Here is an 18,491-nt window from a genome sequence, read left to right as displayed (position 1 = left end):
GGGGGGGGGGTGGGGGAGTGCGGTGCGGGTCCTCCCGCGCGCCTGGCGGCGCCCCAGCGCGCGCCGCCCCAGCCGCAGCCCCGCCCCCATCACGCGGACCAATGGGCGCGCGGCGCCGCTGCGGGGAGCGCGGAGGCCGCGGGCCGGGCTGGGCGAGGTCGGGAGTGGGGCCGGGGCCTCTCCTGTCCCCTCCGCCGCGCTGCCTGACTGGAAGCCCGGGATGGAGCCTGCGGGCCCGGCGCACCGCGGCGCCCTGAGGGAGCTGAGGTGAGCGGGCGGGGGCGGCTCGGCGTCAGGCGCAGGTCTGAGGGCAGCTCTTCCGAGGGCGGGAGAAAAGTAGCTAAGTCGTTACGTAATTAGCTCAGAATTAGCGAAACTTGTGTTTCTGCTTATTAACAGGGAGTTGTACTAATTGGTGGTGTTACGTAGTCATATGAAAGAGAAGAAAAGCTGATTTTCTGATTTGAAAGCGTCGGTACTGGGAAGTCTTACTGAGTATTGTTTGGCTCCTTAGGGCTTTCCAGAGACCTACTTAACGCTTAATGAGGGCAGGTTCTACTGCGCTTGCTATTAATGCGTCTAGTGTCTCAAATGTGTTGCTTTTCGTGAGGAGGAAGGAGCTTGTGTTAATCTTTGGCTTCTGTTTTTACGGTGGTTTTGCACTGGGTCTTCTGTGGGGCCGAGCTGCGGTGTCTCGCCCTGTGGGCTTGCTTCACCAGAGAAACCTGTGTGCAAGGTCGTCGAGTAGCAGTCTGTGACAGGAAAATATAAAAAAACCCCCACACCTATGAACACTAACATTTGCTTAAAGATGTTAAAAGTCACCTTGATGCAGTGTTACAGGCACTGTGACCCTAAAACAGTTCTTTGCTATTGAGTTATTTCAGGAGTCAGTGGCACTAAGTAGCATCTCTAGTAGTTTGCTTGTGTTTTGGAATGCGTTTGCAGAAAGCGTGCTCGGGACAGTGCTCTGGTGGTACAGAAAACTTGCAGATAGTTTGGGCAATATCCTTCTCTCTATGGTAAAGGCTGTTCTTTGTGGTAACGGATGAAAACGTATCACTCAGGTCTCCCCTCCTGACCGTGTGCAGTGCTTGTACGGACTCCTGAAGCGGTGGGGAGCATCAGTAGACCTTTGAGGCTGCATAATGCTGTAGGTTATTTGCCTTGCAGATGCATGTACATTCCTCGCTATTAAGTTGTTCCTGCAGGTGTCATAACCTATGGTAGCCTACAATAAAACTGAATTATTAAGGATGTTCTTGGAATTGTTAAAAGTGTTTTTTCCTTTAGTGTAAACTCCAGTGCTGCAGGCTTTCTTGTGTTCGTATCAGTAATGTGGATACTGGGCGCTTCGAGGAATTTAATTTGTTGGTAATGACTGATGCGTTCGATATCGTTTCAGTTTGTTTAATCAGATAATTGTCATATAACATTAGTAACTGGAGAGTGTTCCCAAGTGATACATCTCTGATGGCAGAATTAGATCTGCAGCATACATACCTTTTTTTATTATTATTATTTCCCCTAGAGATTTGTTTTAGAATAGCTTTTGGCAGACTTCAGCATAGTCTTACAAAGAGAAGCTATTGGTGTAAGAAATTACAGACTGTTTCAGGCTGGTGTGCAAGGTCACTTTCCAGCTCTTCCACATACATTGGGTGTCACCTTGAGCAGGCACTTGATTGCTGGATAAAAATATGACCCTAATAATGAATGTATTGGTGGAATTCACTGTTTAACTATTGGTGTTTTGTAAGGTCCATATAGGACCCTAAGATAGATGGAAAATTAACAGCTCTGACATGTAACAAGACTGATGGTAAAGTGAATCCCTTTGTAGAAGCTCTGATATTGAAGTTACCATCCTATAAAAGAACAACAGACAAGTCCTATGACACACAAATGTTTCTGACAGGGTTCGAGAAGAGCAGTAGCTTTGCTTGGTTTTGGTCAGAACTGTGTATTTGTACGTTTGGGAGCTGGAGATTATATTTCTGCTAGCCTACAGGCACATGATTGATTCAAATCAACAATAAATTCTTTTAAATCTTGAGCTTATAGAATTAACCACATTAAATCTATTATGAAGAAACAATTCACTGTGTGAGGGAGGATGTGATTGCAGCTTTTGTAACAACCCATTGAGCATGGTGGTAATGCTACAGCTTTTTTCAGCGTTGCTGCATCTACATTTGTCCTTTTGTGTTGGAAGCAATGCTGAATTTCACACGAGTTAAAACTTGATCTGGAAGACCCTTAGCCATCCTTTTCTACTTGGGATTTTAATGGGCTAGTCCTTCAGAGGGTAGTAGTTCTTGAGCAAATGGCATCCTTCAACAGCGAAGATGCATTTCAAGATTCTTCCATCTCCCTAAACGATTTAGAAAGCCTGCACAACTTCCGCAGCCGGTCTGCAAGTCTCAGCAGCACAGGGTCCAGTGGCCGCTTGCAGCTCCGTCAACGAGTAGCCCAGCTTATGGCGTGTGTAGAGGACATCAGCTCGGATGATGAAATTCATGAAGAAGTGTCTCGCACTCTAGATGAAGCTTTCCTTATGTGGGGGAAAAGGCTGAAGGATAAGTGGCAAGAATTCAGGTTTTGTTCCCTTTAGTTGATTGGTTTTGTGCTGGTTGGTGTTGGTTTTTTCTTTTAATGCTAGCTAATAAATAGATTTCAGATTGATGAAAAGCGACAGAAAATCTTTGTTCCGTAGATCAGCCTGTAAGGAAATTAGACACTCTTGGGGTTGGTTACCTGTTCATGTTTCAGTTGTAGCATTGGTTTTATTTGATTTTTTGTTTGTTTGTTTGTAGACTACACTTAGTTACCTGGAATGTGGGCACAGCTTCTCCACCTCCTGATGTCACTAGTTTACTTCAACTCAATTCACTGGGCCCAACTATGGATATGTATGTTATAGGGTAAGTATATATTAAAGAACTTGCTTGGGAAGTTTATTGCAAAACTGCTAAGTCTCAACAGCTTATCATCCGTTTTGGGAGGACTGAGCAATGTGAATCAGTGCCTGGGAGATGGTTTAACATTATTGCTAACAGAAGGTGAAGACTAGAGTTAGTGACTTAGAACAGAGATGATCTGTAGCAAGAGAAGCTTCTCTCCTCTCTGCTGTTGTGTTGTGACAAAATAAAAAATATCCTTTTTCTAAACACACAAAAAGTTTTTGGCTGCTCTTTTCTTTGTTGGCATGCAGAGGCATATTCATTTTGGTATGAAAGTTATCCAAAATTCAGCATGTTTTAAAGAAATTAGTGCAAGCTAACATTAGGCACAATCTGCTATCGTGTTTTCCAAACTGTCTTGAAATATTGAAGACCTGACAGTCAGGTTATTTGTCATAATGTATCTTGAGTCTAGTATTGTCTTAAACTCTGTCTTCAGGTGTATATAAGCACCTTTTACTTTTCTTTTAGATGTGTTAGATATGTGGATGGGTTAAACTGCTTGTAAATGGGAAAGTGAACAGCAAAAAATTTTTGACTTGCGCTGAGAGGTTTGTTGGAATGTTGTGGTCCGTGTTCTGAAAGAGTTACATTAATTCTGTCAAAACCAAGTGATAAAAGTTTGAGTAATTTTCATGTATTCAGCTTACAGGAGGTGAACTCAAGAATCACAAATTTTCTGTCTGACTTGGCATTTGATGATCCATGGAGCATTTTTTTCATGACTGTTTTATCTCCATTGGGATATATCAAGGTAATTGTTTACGTCTCTTAAGTGTCACAGCAGTGAAGAAAACTGTCTTCCCCAGCTCCATTCAATCTTTTTTTTCCCCCTCAAACTCTCCATAAAAGATAAATTGATGGTGTTTTGTCAGTCACTTCCATAGGTACTCATATGTTAGAAATGATTCTTCATCACACTTGTGTTTTCCTGGTTTGTTGATTAAGGCAGTTTTAATTTTTCTCTGTTAATAAGAATGTCCTTAATTTTAGCAGTAAAGAATTGGTTGTATGGTTTCTCATTCTCATTTAGAATAGTTGGACCATTTTGATGCTTGTGCAGCTCAGATGACAAAACAGCAATAAGTTGTTTCAGATATACTGGCAGCAGCCTGTGTAATTGCTGCAGAACCACATGACGAATAGAAAAATAAACCTGTCACAATAAGAATACATCCTCAAGGAACAGAGTAGTGAAGACTATTTAAAATGAAATGTGATGTAAACTTACACTTAACAGCATATTTCTTGTGGCCACAATATCTCTATCTCTGTCTTGTTTGTAGAAAATGTTTTTCCCTGTGCAGTATTGGGGAACTGTATTGTGATGCTTCTAATGTAGTCTGCTTAAGTACCTGCTTTCACTATAAATATCCCAAGCAATGCCAGTGATTTTCGTTAAGATTGGTAAGGTTTCTTTTTCTTTTTTTTTCCTTTCAAATTGTTTGCAGGTGAAAATTAATTGCATGTATGTAAAACAGGATTTTAGTGGGTATATGTATTTTTCTGAGGACTTTATTTTTAATTGAAGGCCTAGAACATTGTACGCTAGTTTAAACGACAAGATTTTTGGTACTGTCTGGGGCATAAGATCAGCTAAAGTGCTAGCTATTTTAATAATGCAAGCAATAAGCATAGGAGGATATACTGAATTTCTCTAATAAAGAGATATTAAAAGGTTTTTGAAGGTTGTGGTTGTTTTCTAAATCAAGCATTATTTCAGGGTGATTTTGCTGAGATGATTATGCTATCTGCATGCTAATCAGACTCAGTAGTTGTGACATTCTTTTAACTGTAATTAAACAAGACAAAGGACCCATTGGGAATTACAAAAAGGAAAAAAAACCCCGTTGTTCATTCTAGTTTAAGTCATTGCTGATAAACATTCGAAATCTGGCTGTGGGCTGACATTCAGGCCCTGTATATAGACAGTTAAAAAGAATTCCTAGCGGTATGCATGGTTGATTTTGAATTCTAATTTATAAATGTGGCACTTTGGACACACTAATGAATGGATGCTGCCACCTAATGGTCCTTACAGGACTTGATTAGCTCCGGTAATAAGAGGGGACTGTCAGACCAGGTCAAAATCAAAGCAGGCAGTGAGGAGGGCATATGCTAGGCCTTAATCTGGGAAGCTGGTTGAGGAGGAGAGGAGCAGTTACCCCTTCTTTGCTGACCTGTAATGAGGTTGGGTGTAGAAGGGGTAGTTGTCATCCTTGGGGCATTCTGTCCCTTTGATAACTGGGTCGATTTTTAAGTGTTCAGGCTGGTTGGAGTCAGTCAGTTCTTCACCATAAACAGAATCACGTCCCCTCTATGAAGGGTCTTTGCTTGATGTGGCGCTAGATATTGGGGGGACCGGTGCTGGTTCCAGCAGAGGAGGAATCCACTATGTTTTGATGTTCAAGACCTACAGAGAGAAGAGGTTTTGCATGGATCTTGAGAGTGTCTGGGGACTGGCCCACAGCAGAATGAAATGTAGTGAGTAATAAAGAGGCTGAAAGATCTTGATATCTCATGAACATAATTATGGAAAGGTGAATACTGGTTACATCTAATGTCTGATCAGATACAAATACATATGCATTATATAGTAATTGCGATCCATTGTTTCAATATACTGTTCAGTAATTTGTTGGGTTCAAGACAATACAAACATTAACATATATTCCGAAATCATTTAATTGTGTAGATGCAGAGGCAAAGAAAAGAGGCATTCTGTTTTAAATTTTGGGCTGAGTTTGTGTACTTCTGCAGCAGTTGTGTAGTTGATGTTATTAATATCAGGTTTTATTCTAATATAGTCTTCCTCCAAGTTCATCCAGCACAAAACTGAACTACAATTAACATATTTCAATGTATATATTTTAAATTGAATCATTATCATTAAAACAAACGCTTAAAATGCATTTTGTGTCTCATGCGAGGAACATTGAAAAGTTCATAAATTTTTGATGAAGAACATCTTTCTTAGACTATTTCCACACACACCAAAAAAACCCCAAACCATAAAAAAATACCACCCAGTATCACAAAGTTTAAACGGTGTCTTATGTGCTTCCTAAGCATCTTCACTTTGGAAGTGTTTGGTAAATCAATTTTTACAGATGTTGCAGGCAAGAGTTACTGCTCTTTGGAGCTTACTGTTTTTGCAGATGCCTAGAATTAACTGCTGTGGATTTTAGACATTTTAATGGCATTTAGAATGATTAGTTATCTGCTGAAGGATGTTTCAGTTTGAAAAACTTGCTCCTGTTGGAGGATTTGTAGGCATGCGCTGTTAAGATTATAGCCGAAAAATCAAGAATTTGGTTCTTCATGAACAGGATGCTGAAAGATAGAAACAAGCTGCCGGTGAGGCAAAAGAAAGTTCTTTAAAGATGCTTGGGCAAATACACGTTTTGAGATCAACTTCAGATTTCTCATATAATGTTATAACTAATGTTAATTATTTGAGACATTCATCCAAATTGTTGATAAGCAAGTCTACTGTAAGAATGATTCTTTACAGCACTGAAATGCATCTGTGTTTACTGTGTCACAGTATCAAAGCCAGGCTTGGTGAGGGGATCGTGTGACTTGTGCTATGGCGTTCTTCACCTAAAAGCTCCTATGAAGTAGACCCGAGGAATTCCAAATACCTCCTTGGAAGTGACCATTCCCTCTTTTGTATCTCTTTCAGCTCTCCTCCGTTCGCATGCAGGGATTACTACTTCTGATCTTTGTGAAACATGTCCACCTTCCTTTCATCCGGGATATTCATACGCACTACATACGCACAGGCCTGTATGGATACTGGGTAAGGAAGTATCTGAGACTTAATTGCCTTGGTTGTTATGCTCGTGGTAGTGTGTGCCTCTAAATGGTTTCCTGGTGGGAGGGAGGATATATGCTTTAATTAAAAATGAATAAGCTGGCAAGCGGTGAGATTCACTTGTCTGAACCTTGTATGCAAGTGCACAGCATAGACGGTAATGTTTATTAGCTGATATACCACAACTTATGTAGGAATGAATTGTATTAATTTAAGCTTAAATAGCAATATTTAAGAATTTATAGGTGGTGTTAATAGTTACACATGCAGGTGTTTGTTCATCTTCCATACCAGGGGAACAAAGGAGGAGTCACTGCTCGCATGTCCCTGTATGGTCATACAATTTGTTTCATGAACTGCCACTTGCCCGCTCACATGGAGAATACAGAGCAGCGGCTGGATGACTTTGAGAAAATTCTGGAAATGCAGTTTGAAGGAGAGAATATTCCAAGTACCTTGGATCATGAGTGAGTTGTTCTCAGACCTATTCTGTCTGTATTGGTTTTGTCTGTTATATGGTGAACTCACGCACTGAAGAGTTTTGGAGTTTTCATCCATCGTTTTTATTTTAAATATCTTTTCAGCCTTGACCCTGAATCCTGGGAGGAAAAGATAACCTGAAAGATGGAGATGTATTTTGCAAGACTGTTCTCTTCCAGTCTTGAATTACATTAAATTTGTATGTACTGCACACGTCATGTGCTAGAGAGCTTTAGAAGCTAAAGCCCGTTTATACCAATAATCCTTTAGATTACTATTAATGTTTGTCTTACTCCATTTTTTAAGATTTGTGTTACATTTTGGGCCGGTATTATTCCTATTGAAATTTTAGTATCTGGCTGAGGTCTTCTCAGCCTTTAAAACTTTGATTGATGATTTCTCTAGCTATATGGATTACAGTTTCCTCAGGTGTTTCACCAAAAAATCCAAAACCCAAACCAAACCTTATTTGGGCCACTAATTGAGCTCTTATTCCTTAATTCTGAAGGAATTATTTGTATGTTCCATTGTTTTTGTGTTGGAATCTGAAGATGGTAATAGAAACATTTAAAATGGGGTTGAGAAAAACATTTTAGTTCAGTAATTACCTTTTTTTATATACCCATAAAACTGTCAGGACAGATAAATCCAGAACAGATATGTAATATCACTTTAATTGTTAATGAGTTCATTAGTATTAGGTAAAAAAAATGACAAATGAGTTTCAGAATTATTACTTCTCCTACCATAGTTTAAGTCTTTGATATTTCGATTTAGTATGTTTCATTTTCTTGATTATGTGCATGAGCATGTACCAAATCACCTACTGTCATCTTCTAAAAAGAAATGAGAAGTGGCTTTAAAATAAAATTTTTATTTCCCTAAGATCGAGTTTGGGGTATCCACCCCTGAACAAAATTTTGAAGGTAGGGATTTTAAAGAGAAGTTCATTGACTTGAAAAAAACAGCTTTCCTGTTGTTTAAAACATTGCTAATAATACACTCCAGTGCTTCATAATAACAACTTTCTTTCCTAAGAACTACAGAACACCCACTAGGTATCCCTGCTTTCCCAAGGCACTAAACCAGAGCTCTGAGTTAGTGGATTAGCATAACCAGCTGGTGTATAGGTCATCAGTTTTGTGAATTATTTTACCTACTGTTAAAATTTAATTCTAGATCTGTCTCTGACAGAGATGTAAGTCATGAGGAGACTCAGGATAAGTTAATAGCCAGGCAGTAATGAGCAAGTGGCAAGAATACAAGGGACTTAATTTACTCTTTCAATTCCTTTAATTTTTTTGTCTAGTAGCAGGTTAATGTTTGTGTTTAAACTGTTTAGATTAAGTAATGTAAGTGATTAAAGCACCTAATTAGCATAAACGCTTGTATCTACTGAATTCTTCCCTTGTGTTAATGGATTCCTATAAATCTTCCATCTTCCTCTTCTTTTTTTTTTTTTTCTTCTTTTCCTTCTTTTTTTAGTGTTCTCTTCTGGTTTGGAGATCTAAACTTCCGGATAGCAGATTATGGCATACATTTTGTCCGAGAATCAATAAATAACAAGCGTTACAATCTGCTGTGGGAAAAGGACCAGGTATGTTGTCTTAATCTGTTTGGGGGTTTTTGTTTTGGTTTTAATAGGGTAGTTATGGTACCTCTCTTGAGTTTCTAATTTCTGTTAAAGAACAAAAATTCAGAGTAATCACGAGGTGGAACTTATCTAGCTGTATACTCTCACCTCTCAGTCTTAAGCCCCAATTGATTGCAAATTTTTTCTGCTTTTGTTTAGTTTCTTACTCATTTACAGTTCTTGTGTTTGAATGAAGCTTTCTTTGAACTTCATGCTTGTGAATTGTTCCTCACCTTAATTTTGCCTCCTTTTTTTCTTCTCCCAAGAATTACTTTTAGAAAGAGCTTATTCTGGAATTTGTTTGGAGTAGAACTGCTACAAAATTTATAAACGGGTCGTGTCAAGAATTCTGGCAGTAACTAACAGCCACTTCTGAACTTACCTTTCCAGATATGTTGTGCTGACTGAGATATTGTATTATTCTTGGGAGATATTTTCTCATCTCCTTTCCCCATTGCCCTTTAAGCTCTGATTTTTAAATCTAATCTTCAAAATGTACTTTTTACTCCTGCAGTTAAATATGGCAAAAAAGAAGGAGGCGTTTCTTCAGGAATTCATAGAGGGTCCTCTGCAGTTTAAACCCACCTACAAGTTTGACCTTTATTCGGATGTATATGATACAAGGTAAAAGCATAGTAAGATGAGTTTTGACATGGACTATTAGAGTGAACATGGTGCTTGGCTAAATACTACTTTAGTAAGCAAACCTGAATTTCCTGAATGTACTGGTTAACTGGGGCTATTGAGCTATTCTGTGAGGCTCATTCAGTGGTCAGATCTGAATAAATGAATATTTCTGGCTGAAGAAATCTGAGTCTGCTGATTACATGAGGGAAGTAGTGAAACAACCCAGCTTTCTTTTGGGAAAGATTTGATTAACAGAATAAACCAGTGCTTAAGCCACTTCTTTTTTGTTCTTTTATACTAAAAATGTCCATTCATTGTCAGAAATAAGCAAAAGGAAAAGAGTAATTGCCATTTTTGGTTTCCTTCTCTGTTTAAGCATTTTTTTGACACTGCTGGTATTTGAAAATAAATGTAAATATGGCTTTATAAATTATTTTAAGTTGAAAATGGAGTAGAGTAGCTTAGGTTTCCTAAGTTTTTCTCTGACACTAAAATTTGTTGTTAAGTATTAGTCTTATGTTTCAACAGAAGGATAAGTTCCTGTCCAAACGGGGGGTTTGTATTGATCTTTTTCTTTACTTCCAGAGAGCAGAAGTCCCTGTTTTGGTTTAAGTAAGAAGAGAACTTTCTGGATTTCATAATTTGTAAATATTTCAGAATCAAAGCAAAGCTCTTTCCTGAGCTTTTGATTTGATTTTTGTGAAATATTTGAAAATCAGATGACAGCTGATTTTCTTCAGGGATTTTCTGAACCTGTCTGAAAGCTGTAGTGCTATCTACTCTGCTGTTGCACTTAATACTGGAAGTTTATTTGTTTGGATCCAAAGACATTTTACTCCCTAATTGAGTGTGAAGAGATAAAATGGGACCAGCAGTAAATCTATTAACAAAAAATACTTGTAATAATCCAAACCTAAACATTCTAAGAATGATTCATAGCCTAATATAGTTTGTATTGGCTGATCTAAAGAACAAAAAGTATGCTTATGCATACTGTGTGCATTCTGCTGTTAAAACTAACAGAGAGATTTTGGTTTGATGGGGGTGATCAATAGACCTCAAGGCAAACACTCTTGACAAGTGTGCTTTTTGTGAAGCACGTAGCATTTTGTTATCTTTTATACTTTTTCAATGTGGATTTTGAGGTTTTTCCCATCTAATATGCCATTTTCTCTAAAAGAGTGGGTGTATTAACTTTAGCTGTTCTTTTGCTATTTTGTTGCACAGCAGAGCAGACATGGCAGCTCATAAAGATTTCTGTCGGTTTACCTAATTACTGGACTAAGTGGGATATGTACAGCCTCATTTAAAATCTTTCCACCTTATTAAAGGTGAGGCAGATTGTGTATGGGAAGGGGTAAAACAGAAGTATGTTGAATATTGAACTAAATGGCATTTCCAATTTATGATGATTTTGATATTCAAAGTTATTAAACTGACAGTTTTCCTTACACATCCTGCTCATTAACTTTTATAATTCAATCCAGTCCATTCTAATTCCTCTTCCATAGGGTATGATCTTTTCTCCATTTCAATTTGAAGTGATACATCCATACAGAGGGTTGCTGTTAAGTCTTCCTCCCACTACAGAGAGAACCACGAAAGGCTCATGTCTTCTGTTGTTATTGATATGGTATAAAAGGAAACTCTGAATTATGATTACAGTTTGATATATAGCACAGTTGCAGGTTGCGGCAGAACTTTCTTTATTATGGAAGTTTTAAAGCCTTTTGTTATGAGGCAGCAATAGCTTGCAAATCTCAAATGTAGGCTAGTACAATTTAGAGGAATTTTAAAGCATTGCTGTGTCACCTGTGATTAGTATAAGCTACTAAGTTTGTCTGTTGTTGTTAGAAGAAACTTGTTTTCAAATGTTCTGAATAATTTCAAACATCGTTCAGACTCTTCCTACATCTTCCTTAAGTTTGCGCCCCTTTTCTCAGGATAACTGTACATTTGAAGCTTGGGGCAGTTGCTGTATTATCTCAATATTCTTGCATGGTTTTATGGAGTGTTTTAGGAGAAAGTATCATTTCCTGTATGAAGCCGACTAACCCATTGAAATGCCCTTTACCCCTTCATTTTACTCCTCTTTCAGAAACCTATGAAACTTACCTGTGGTAAATGGAGTATAGTTCAAATTACGGAAACCTTGGTTGTAAAGCATATTGAACAGAGCTGTAAAATGAAGCTTGGATGTGATTGCCTTCTTTTATTAATGTGTATCTGACAGTCTTTCAACTTTGATTAGATTTTGCACAGTATTCTTAGCTTTTTAGCAACTGTTCTTCCTCTCATTTCACTTTTATCTTAACACTTTTGCAGTGAGAAGAAAAGAAAGCCAGCGTGGACAGACAGAATTCTTTGGAGAGTGAAAAATCTCTGCCAGCATGCACCAAAAGAAGGCGAATTCTCTGAAGAACAGACGATTTCTGTTACTTTGAATAACTATATCAGTCACATGAGCTATGGCATCAGTGATCACAAACCTGTTACAGGAACATTTGGGCTTGAGGTGCTGTCCCAGTTACATTGTTAAGAAAAAGTTTGCTTTACTAAGTGTTGTCTTACCGAAGCTGGTTTTCTAAACTTTGCAAGTCACCATCTCTCTTTCATTCTGGTTATGGTGAAGGCAGCAAATTGCTTTCATGTTATTTCCAGTCAGTTAGAGTCCCACAGCAGGTGTGGCAAAGAATAACTTGAAGAGAACAACTGAAAGAATGACAGACTTGACTGACGTTAAATTCTGTTCTTTTGTTTAGTTGAAGCCTCTTCTATCAGATCCTTTGGTCACTCTGAATCCTGAGGGTGAGTGGAGCTCAGAACATGATGTTCTGATCAGCTATTCTGCAGTGCCTGAATTCCCCAGCAGTGCTTGGGACTGGATTGGACTCTTCAAGGTAATGTTACCACATCATGGCTCTTTACCCTAAGGAAGATGGTGAATATGACTGGAGGGGGTAGTTGATAGTCATCTATCCTAGGACATTGTGATTCTCGCTAGTACAAAACTCTCTGAAATAGTCATGTATCCTTGATTGTTGTTAGTTTCTGTGTTCCGACAGTTTAGTTGGATAGCATGCGAGCTCTTTGGCACCCTAAGTAAAATGGTGCAGAAGCTGTGAAAAGGAATTGTCCTCCCCTAATGCCTTCAGTTCGAAAGATTTACTCGGCAAAGAAAAAACAAAAATGAAAGCAAGCCAGTGGAGGGGTGAGAGAACAGAGCACTCGCGCGCTTTCAGAAATGAAAGATTTGTGCGTGCCCCCAAAATGTTTTGATCCTAAAAGTGAAGTGTTTTAATTACTTCAGTGAAGTAGTAAGCATCTCTCTCACAGGTTTTCCATGTAGTTTATATTTTGTTTCCTTCAGAAAGCTAATGGTCTGCATCTTTCTTTGCAGGTAGCTTTCAGGCATGTGAATGACTATGTTACTTATGCTTGGGTAGAAGATGATGAAATTTCTTCTAACAAAGACAGTAAACAAGTAAGCCAGTTGTACTTCTTTCTAATGTGGTTTTCCACAGAGTAGCATTCAAGGTCTGGTTTTTCCATATCCCCTTCCTCTTAGGCGTTCTGTATCCTCTTTCCCAGTCAAAGCTAATTGGGAGTGATAGTATTATTTAAAATCCCTGTTCCTAATTCTTATAATTTTCAGGTAGTCTTAGCATACCTTCCCAGGTGTGATCATACTACCCAAAGGAATTGATGAAACAGGAATTTATTCCTGTAGTGACTTTTCATTGTACTAAAAACTATTGCAATTTTATATTTCGGTCCATTTCTGCCACTGAAATAAGTAACTAGCCATTTTTTCATCTGATTATCAAAGTTGCTCAATGTATCCTAAATATTTATTGTGTGATTTTCATTGCTAACAGTGTTAGTTCCAAGTATCTAATACAGCTACAGATTAGGGTTTCTTAGGTGTCTCTTCATTTTGGCTATTGAGTGTTTTGGTCCCTCTTTAAAAACTGTTGTCTCTTACATAGTTCCTACTACTGATTACCTGAAGTGATTTAAAACAAACAAAACCTGTTTTGAATATAAATTATTTGTTTCAAGAGATATTTACCTGAACAAACAGAAATTCAAGTTTAATTTTGGAGACACGGTGAGTGCAAGGATGGATGAGATTTTCCAGACAGCAATGGAAAGCAGTTATTTCTTGTTAGAAATTTTGTAAGTTAGCATCAAGTTTACGACAAGAGCCCAAATTTTACTGTATCAATATTCTGAATCTCAAAATTTCTCTGATATCATGGTTTGTTATCAGTATGCTTAGAAATCTAAGGACTGTGAACATTGTTTTAGCAGGATGCTGTGGGCTGCAGTTCAGGAACCATGGGTCTTTAGGGTAGTACCAAATGGAGAGGGTGGGTTTGCTCTGCTGTTCTATGTAACAGCTTATTGTCCCCAGGAGGCAGTTCATCTCCCTCCTTGCTGCTTCTGTGGCCTTGCCCCTTCCCTTACAACAGCTCTGGCTTTCTTCTCACTTCTTGCTGAACCAAGTCACTTTACTAACATGGTGAAGGATATTTGCTTTTCCCCCCGACTTAGTTTTCAGATGGTTTCATAAGTTATTTCTGTCCTCATCCTTTTTAGCTCACATTTAAAAAATTGCTTACAAATAGTAAATGCTGATTTTTATGGCAGAGACTGCTTTTTTTGTAAGCTTCTTTCTCTGTGGAAATTGCCCTATTTTTATTCTTCTTGACAGGTTTACATGAGTGCTGCAGAAATACCCGATATGGGAGGAGAATTTTTTCTTTGTTATTATAGCAATAATTTGCAGTCAATAGTTGGTATCAGCGAACCTTTTCAGGTAATGTATTTGGAAGCTTTGATTAATGTTCATGTGATTTTTATTTCTTTTACTTTCATATGCATCTGAACATAGGTGTGTACAGCTGTGTTAATCCTGGGGAGGTGGCAGCAGAAATAATTGCAAAATGGATATGTGCTGGCTAACATCCCATAAAAGAATTTGCCAATATGCTAAAAGACTTTGAGTAGCTATTATGGCAACACATAGTGAAATAAGACAGTTTTCTCTCTCTCAAGTTTCTTTTTTGGACGTTCAGGCTCCGTCATGTTAGATCCCTAGATGAAAACTAAATTTGAATGCTGTGAACTTTCTGACACATAGCAAGCTCTTTGTGCTGCTTTTGGTGGTAGATTTGCACAGAAGTGTTTCCTGTGTAGTTGGTCACTTGAATTTGGGAAAGACAGGACAGCTGCAACTTCAGTTACTTGTTTAACAAGCTGCTTTGTTTAATTTCTGAAAGGATGGCTTAACCTGCACAGACTAGGTGAAGCAACCAAATGTTGCTTCTTCTACATGAGGACTTTTTTTCCAAAATAATTTTGTTTGTGTATAATTTTCCATGCTGTCATGGCTGTGCTAATGTGCTATTGAATGATTGAAAGAGAAGTTCTGCACTGTTGTTGGATGAAGCAGTTGTGAAACTCCATTACCTTAGGGGATACAGCAATGAAAATTGCTGGGCTGGCTGGTATAGCTCAATGCTACTGTTCATATTTTTCTTTCTATATTGGTGAGAAACATTGCAGAGTCCAGTATTTCTGTTGTCTTTTGAGCTTAATGTCTACCTCAAACTCTGCAGGATGGTTGTCAGTTGTATGTGGGTGCAACATACCCCATGCCTTTCTTTTTGCACGACACTTGATGTTTTGATACCAGTTTAGTGGGGTTTTTACTAGGTATTTTTTCAATTTCATAATTTCTGCATAGACATGCCACTTTTTAATTTTCTCAGTTCCTAGCAAGTATGTAAAATATTGTTGTATAATGGTGTATTGATAGCACAGAGCAACACAGTGTTTCTGTTAATTTTTTTTTAACTTCTCTCTTTCTTCTAGATTCAGCCTAACAGATCATTAATAGAAAAGGATCTGACGCAGGAAGAGAACAGTTGGATGCAGAAACCTGATAATCTGGAGTCGCATAATGACTTCTGAAGGCAGAAAGGGCATTTAGCGGTCCAAATTCAGGAGTCAGATGATTCTTTATGTCTTAGTGATTATAAGCTTTTACTCTTAGAAGATGGAGTAAGACAGTGCAAGTAAGACAGGTAGGATCATTCAGAAACTTTGTAAGCTTGTAGAAGATTATTTATTGTGGAAACAGATATTTTTATTGTTACAGGGAGAGTAACTGTCTTACACTGGATGAGAACCGTAAAAATAGCACCTAATGAATGCTGTATGTTTTAAGGTGATAGACATTTCTAATACAATGTTTTAACCTAAGTTAAATTGTGATCTGTAATAGATTTTTAGGCTTGCTCCTTTTTTTTGCAGAGGATATTTTATTTGCGATACAATATTTACTATGCTGTACCCATTTAATCATTGATTTCCAAATTTTGAGTTTAAATGAAGTTATTTAAAAAAAATTATTTATTAGATACAGATAGTTAGCTTGTTTTAAAATTTTATTTGACTTTCAAATATAAGCTAATTACCTTTTGGGAAACACATGTGGCAACAAGTCACATGAAAACAAAATCTTTGGAGTGTGTAAAGTCCCCTTTGGTAGTCAATCCCTTTTCTTCATGCCTTACTGATGACTTTAGGATTTTTCATTTCTAATTTTTCCAAATTGAGATATCAATGTTTATCAAAATGCACTTTTCCTGATTTTTTTTTAATTCTTTTATAAAACAACTTAGCAATTTTCCTATTGTGTTTCTCCTTTTGATTTAAAAAAGTAAAATAAACCCACTTTTATACTAGTCCCTGGCTCAGAGTTAACCAGGATCCCACAATTTCTGAAAGAATTTGCTTCAGTTGAGAAATGATTTGGCATAGGTGAGCAGACCGTAGTTCATGAAGCACCTGTTGGCAAAGAGCTAATGATCATGGTACTGACCCCGATCATTTTCAGTTGTCATACTGAATTTAGAAAGCTAAGGCCAAATTTCAGTATTTTCCTGACACCATACTGCGACATAATTGCTACACTGACTACAGAGATGCTGTGAATTGTAAATACGGAATTTCAGTGCAACAGATTCTTTCTTACAGCACAATCTGTGCTACGAAAAGTATAAATTCTTCAATTTGTAGCAATTGGTCTGCAAAATTTCTGTTTTTCTAGAAGTGCTTAGTCCTTAATATATCCTGTGCAACTGAGGGTGGAGATGGAGTAAGAAACATTATGTACCTGTAAAAACCTGAGAGGTAATTAGCTTCAGAAATAGTTTTGTTTCTTGATGAGGAAGTGGAGATCTTTGCAAAGGATTGGAAGAGACACCAACATTCTACAGAATCTCAGACTGCAGTGCTGGAAAAGAGCACTTGTGAGTCTCCCATGTTCTAGATACACACCTTCGAGCTACCTTCTGTGTATGGTAAGTAAAGTTAGTTACTAATCACTGTCATGTTGGTTGTGGATGGAAAAGAGAAAATTTGGTTCAGGTGGAAAAGCAAAGCAAAGGATATTGGTGTGTTTATGCTGGAATATTGCTTCAGAACTGAATGGATTCCTTTTTTGCTCTTTTTCTCAAAGCCTTAGTTTTTTCAGGATTCTTCTGAGAGAAAGTTAACGCCTTGATACGACATTTACTTGCCTTTATCATTCACTGTATAAAATGTTATGGGGTCTGGACGTCTGTATGCTGTGGAAACTATAACGTAGGTTAACTGGTTAGATAGTTGCAGTGTGGGGTTCAAGAACACGTAGCCTCTGTAAATTCTAGTTAGTTGTATCTCAGCTTAATGCTTGGTGTTGGGAACTGTTCCCACTTGCAAGTAGTGAGGGCAGGTTCAGAGGATACTGTGTGCATTGTATGGATTAAAACTGCCGTGAGGTTTATGATTTATACATTCCTGTTACACTTCGGAACAATATGAGGAACAGTTTTCACATTTATCCCAGTCTTACAAGAATTTGTTTTGCACTAGGTCTTTCAGATACATGATTTCTCATGGCAATTAGAGCATCAGACAAATCCCTACCGAATTGCAAAGAACTTTTGCAGTTCTTGAGTTGTATTCTGTTTCTGATTTTACTGTGTAACTGTATTACTGTACTCCATGCAAGGAGATTCTGTGGAGAGCTCAAAGAACAGTGGTCTTTGAATTCCAGACCACAGCTGGCGATTTATTGTGGACCAAGATCCAGTTTCTTCTAATCAGGGTGCACCTGCTGTTCATGAGCAGCTCAGAGGGGGAGCCATACAGCCACTTTATATGGGCAAGAAACTCAAGATCCTTAATGTTGTATGAGAGCTGGTAACCCCCTCTCAATCACTGGACACAGAAGCTGCATTTTGTAAACTAATCCTTTGAACCACAGGACTTCACTGAAAATGCCCACAGCAGCTGTGATTGAATCTGCGTGTGTGTTAGTAGGATGCCGCACAGAACTGTATACTTCTTTCTTAAGTATTATGCACACAGTGGCACTTTTGTTTACTACTGTTACCTATGGTAGCTTTTCAGACTATTCCATGACCTGTAATGATGCAATTTCTGATGAAATTTATCTTTCTTAAAACACCTTTAATTGGATGTTATAATCACTGGCAATGTTTTTATACTCATGTGTTTTCTTTTCATGTACCACTAAAATAAATCCTGGCAGTGAAGTGTTCTACATGGCCTCTATTAATTTGAGAACGAACGCAATGGTTCAGGGTGGGTGGATCAGTTTGTGCATGGTAACCTTTCTCCAAGAAACTTTGGTCGTGTTCAATGCACAGATACAACAGTATTTTAGAGTGGAAATATCTCAGTGTATGCTGGGCTTTGGACCACAAAAGAAGGGCAAGGATGAATACTACTTCTGGACAAAACAAAAAAGATCAATTTTTTTTTTTCTATTTCAATGAATCCAGCATTAAATGGACGACTTTTGTGGATTTTCTGTCCCTCCTCCCCCGTTGAGGAGGTTTTGATATTTTCCTTGAAAAAATGCTCAAGCCGCTTAAATTGCTTTCTTGATCTT

The 18,491-nt window shown here is 38.0% G+C and overlaps 1 protein-coding gene across 4 annotated transcripts; it reads left to right on the top strand.

Annotated features, from left to right (window-relative positions):
• The first annotated feature begins 109 nt into the window (after positions 1–109).
• On the top strand, positions 110–18,140 carry INPP5K (inositol polyphosphate-5-phosphatase K). Of its 4 annotated transcripts, none has more exons than XM_040615304.1 (13): positions 110–267; positions 2,817–2,924; positions 3,609–3,717; positions 6,649–6,765; positions 7,075–7,247; positions 8,746–8,857; positions 9,408–9,517; positions 10,106–10,132; positions 11,846–12,035; positions 12,283–12,420; positions 12,921–13,004; positions 14,238–14,342; positions 15,401–18,140. In XM_040615304.1, exons 1-13 carry the CDS (start codon positions 221–223, stop codon positions 15,497–15,499), a joined length of 1,419 nt encoding a protein of 472 aa, XP_040471238.1. In that variant the 5' UTR covers positions 110–220; the 3' UTR covers positions 15,500–18,140. The 4 variants fall into 4 exon arrangements, with proteins under 4 accessions (XP_040471238.1, XP_040471247.1, XP_040471222.1 ...); XM_040615288.1 differs by lacking the exon at positions 110–267 and adding an exon at positions 2,250–2,598; XM_040615313.1 differs by lacking the exon at positions 10,106–10,132.
• Positions 18,141–18,491: the final 351 nt, after the last annotated feature.

The sequence above is a fragment of the Falco naumanni genome, chromosome 1 (genome assembly GCF_017639655.2).
Source record: "Falco naumanni isolate bFalNau1 chromosome 1, bFalNau1.pat, whole genome shotgun sequence".
Classification (NCBI taxonomy): Eukaryota; Metazoa; Chordata; class Aves; order Falconiformes; family Falconidae; genus Falco; species Falco naumanni.
The sequence above is the reverse complement of the archived record's forward strand: the minus strand, read 5'-3'. Positions and strand labels throughout refer to the sequence as shown.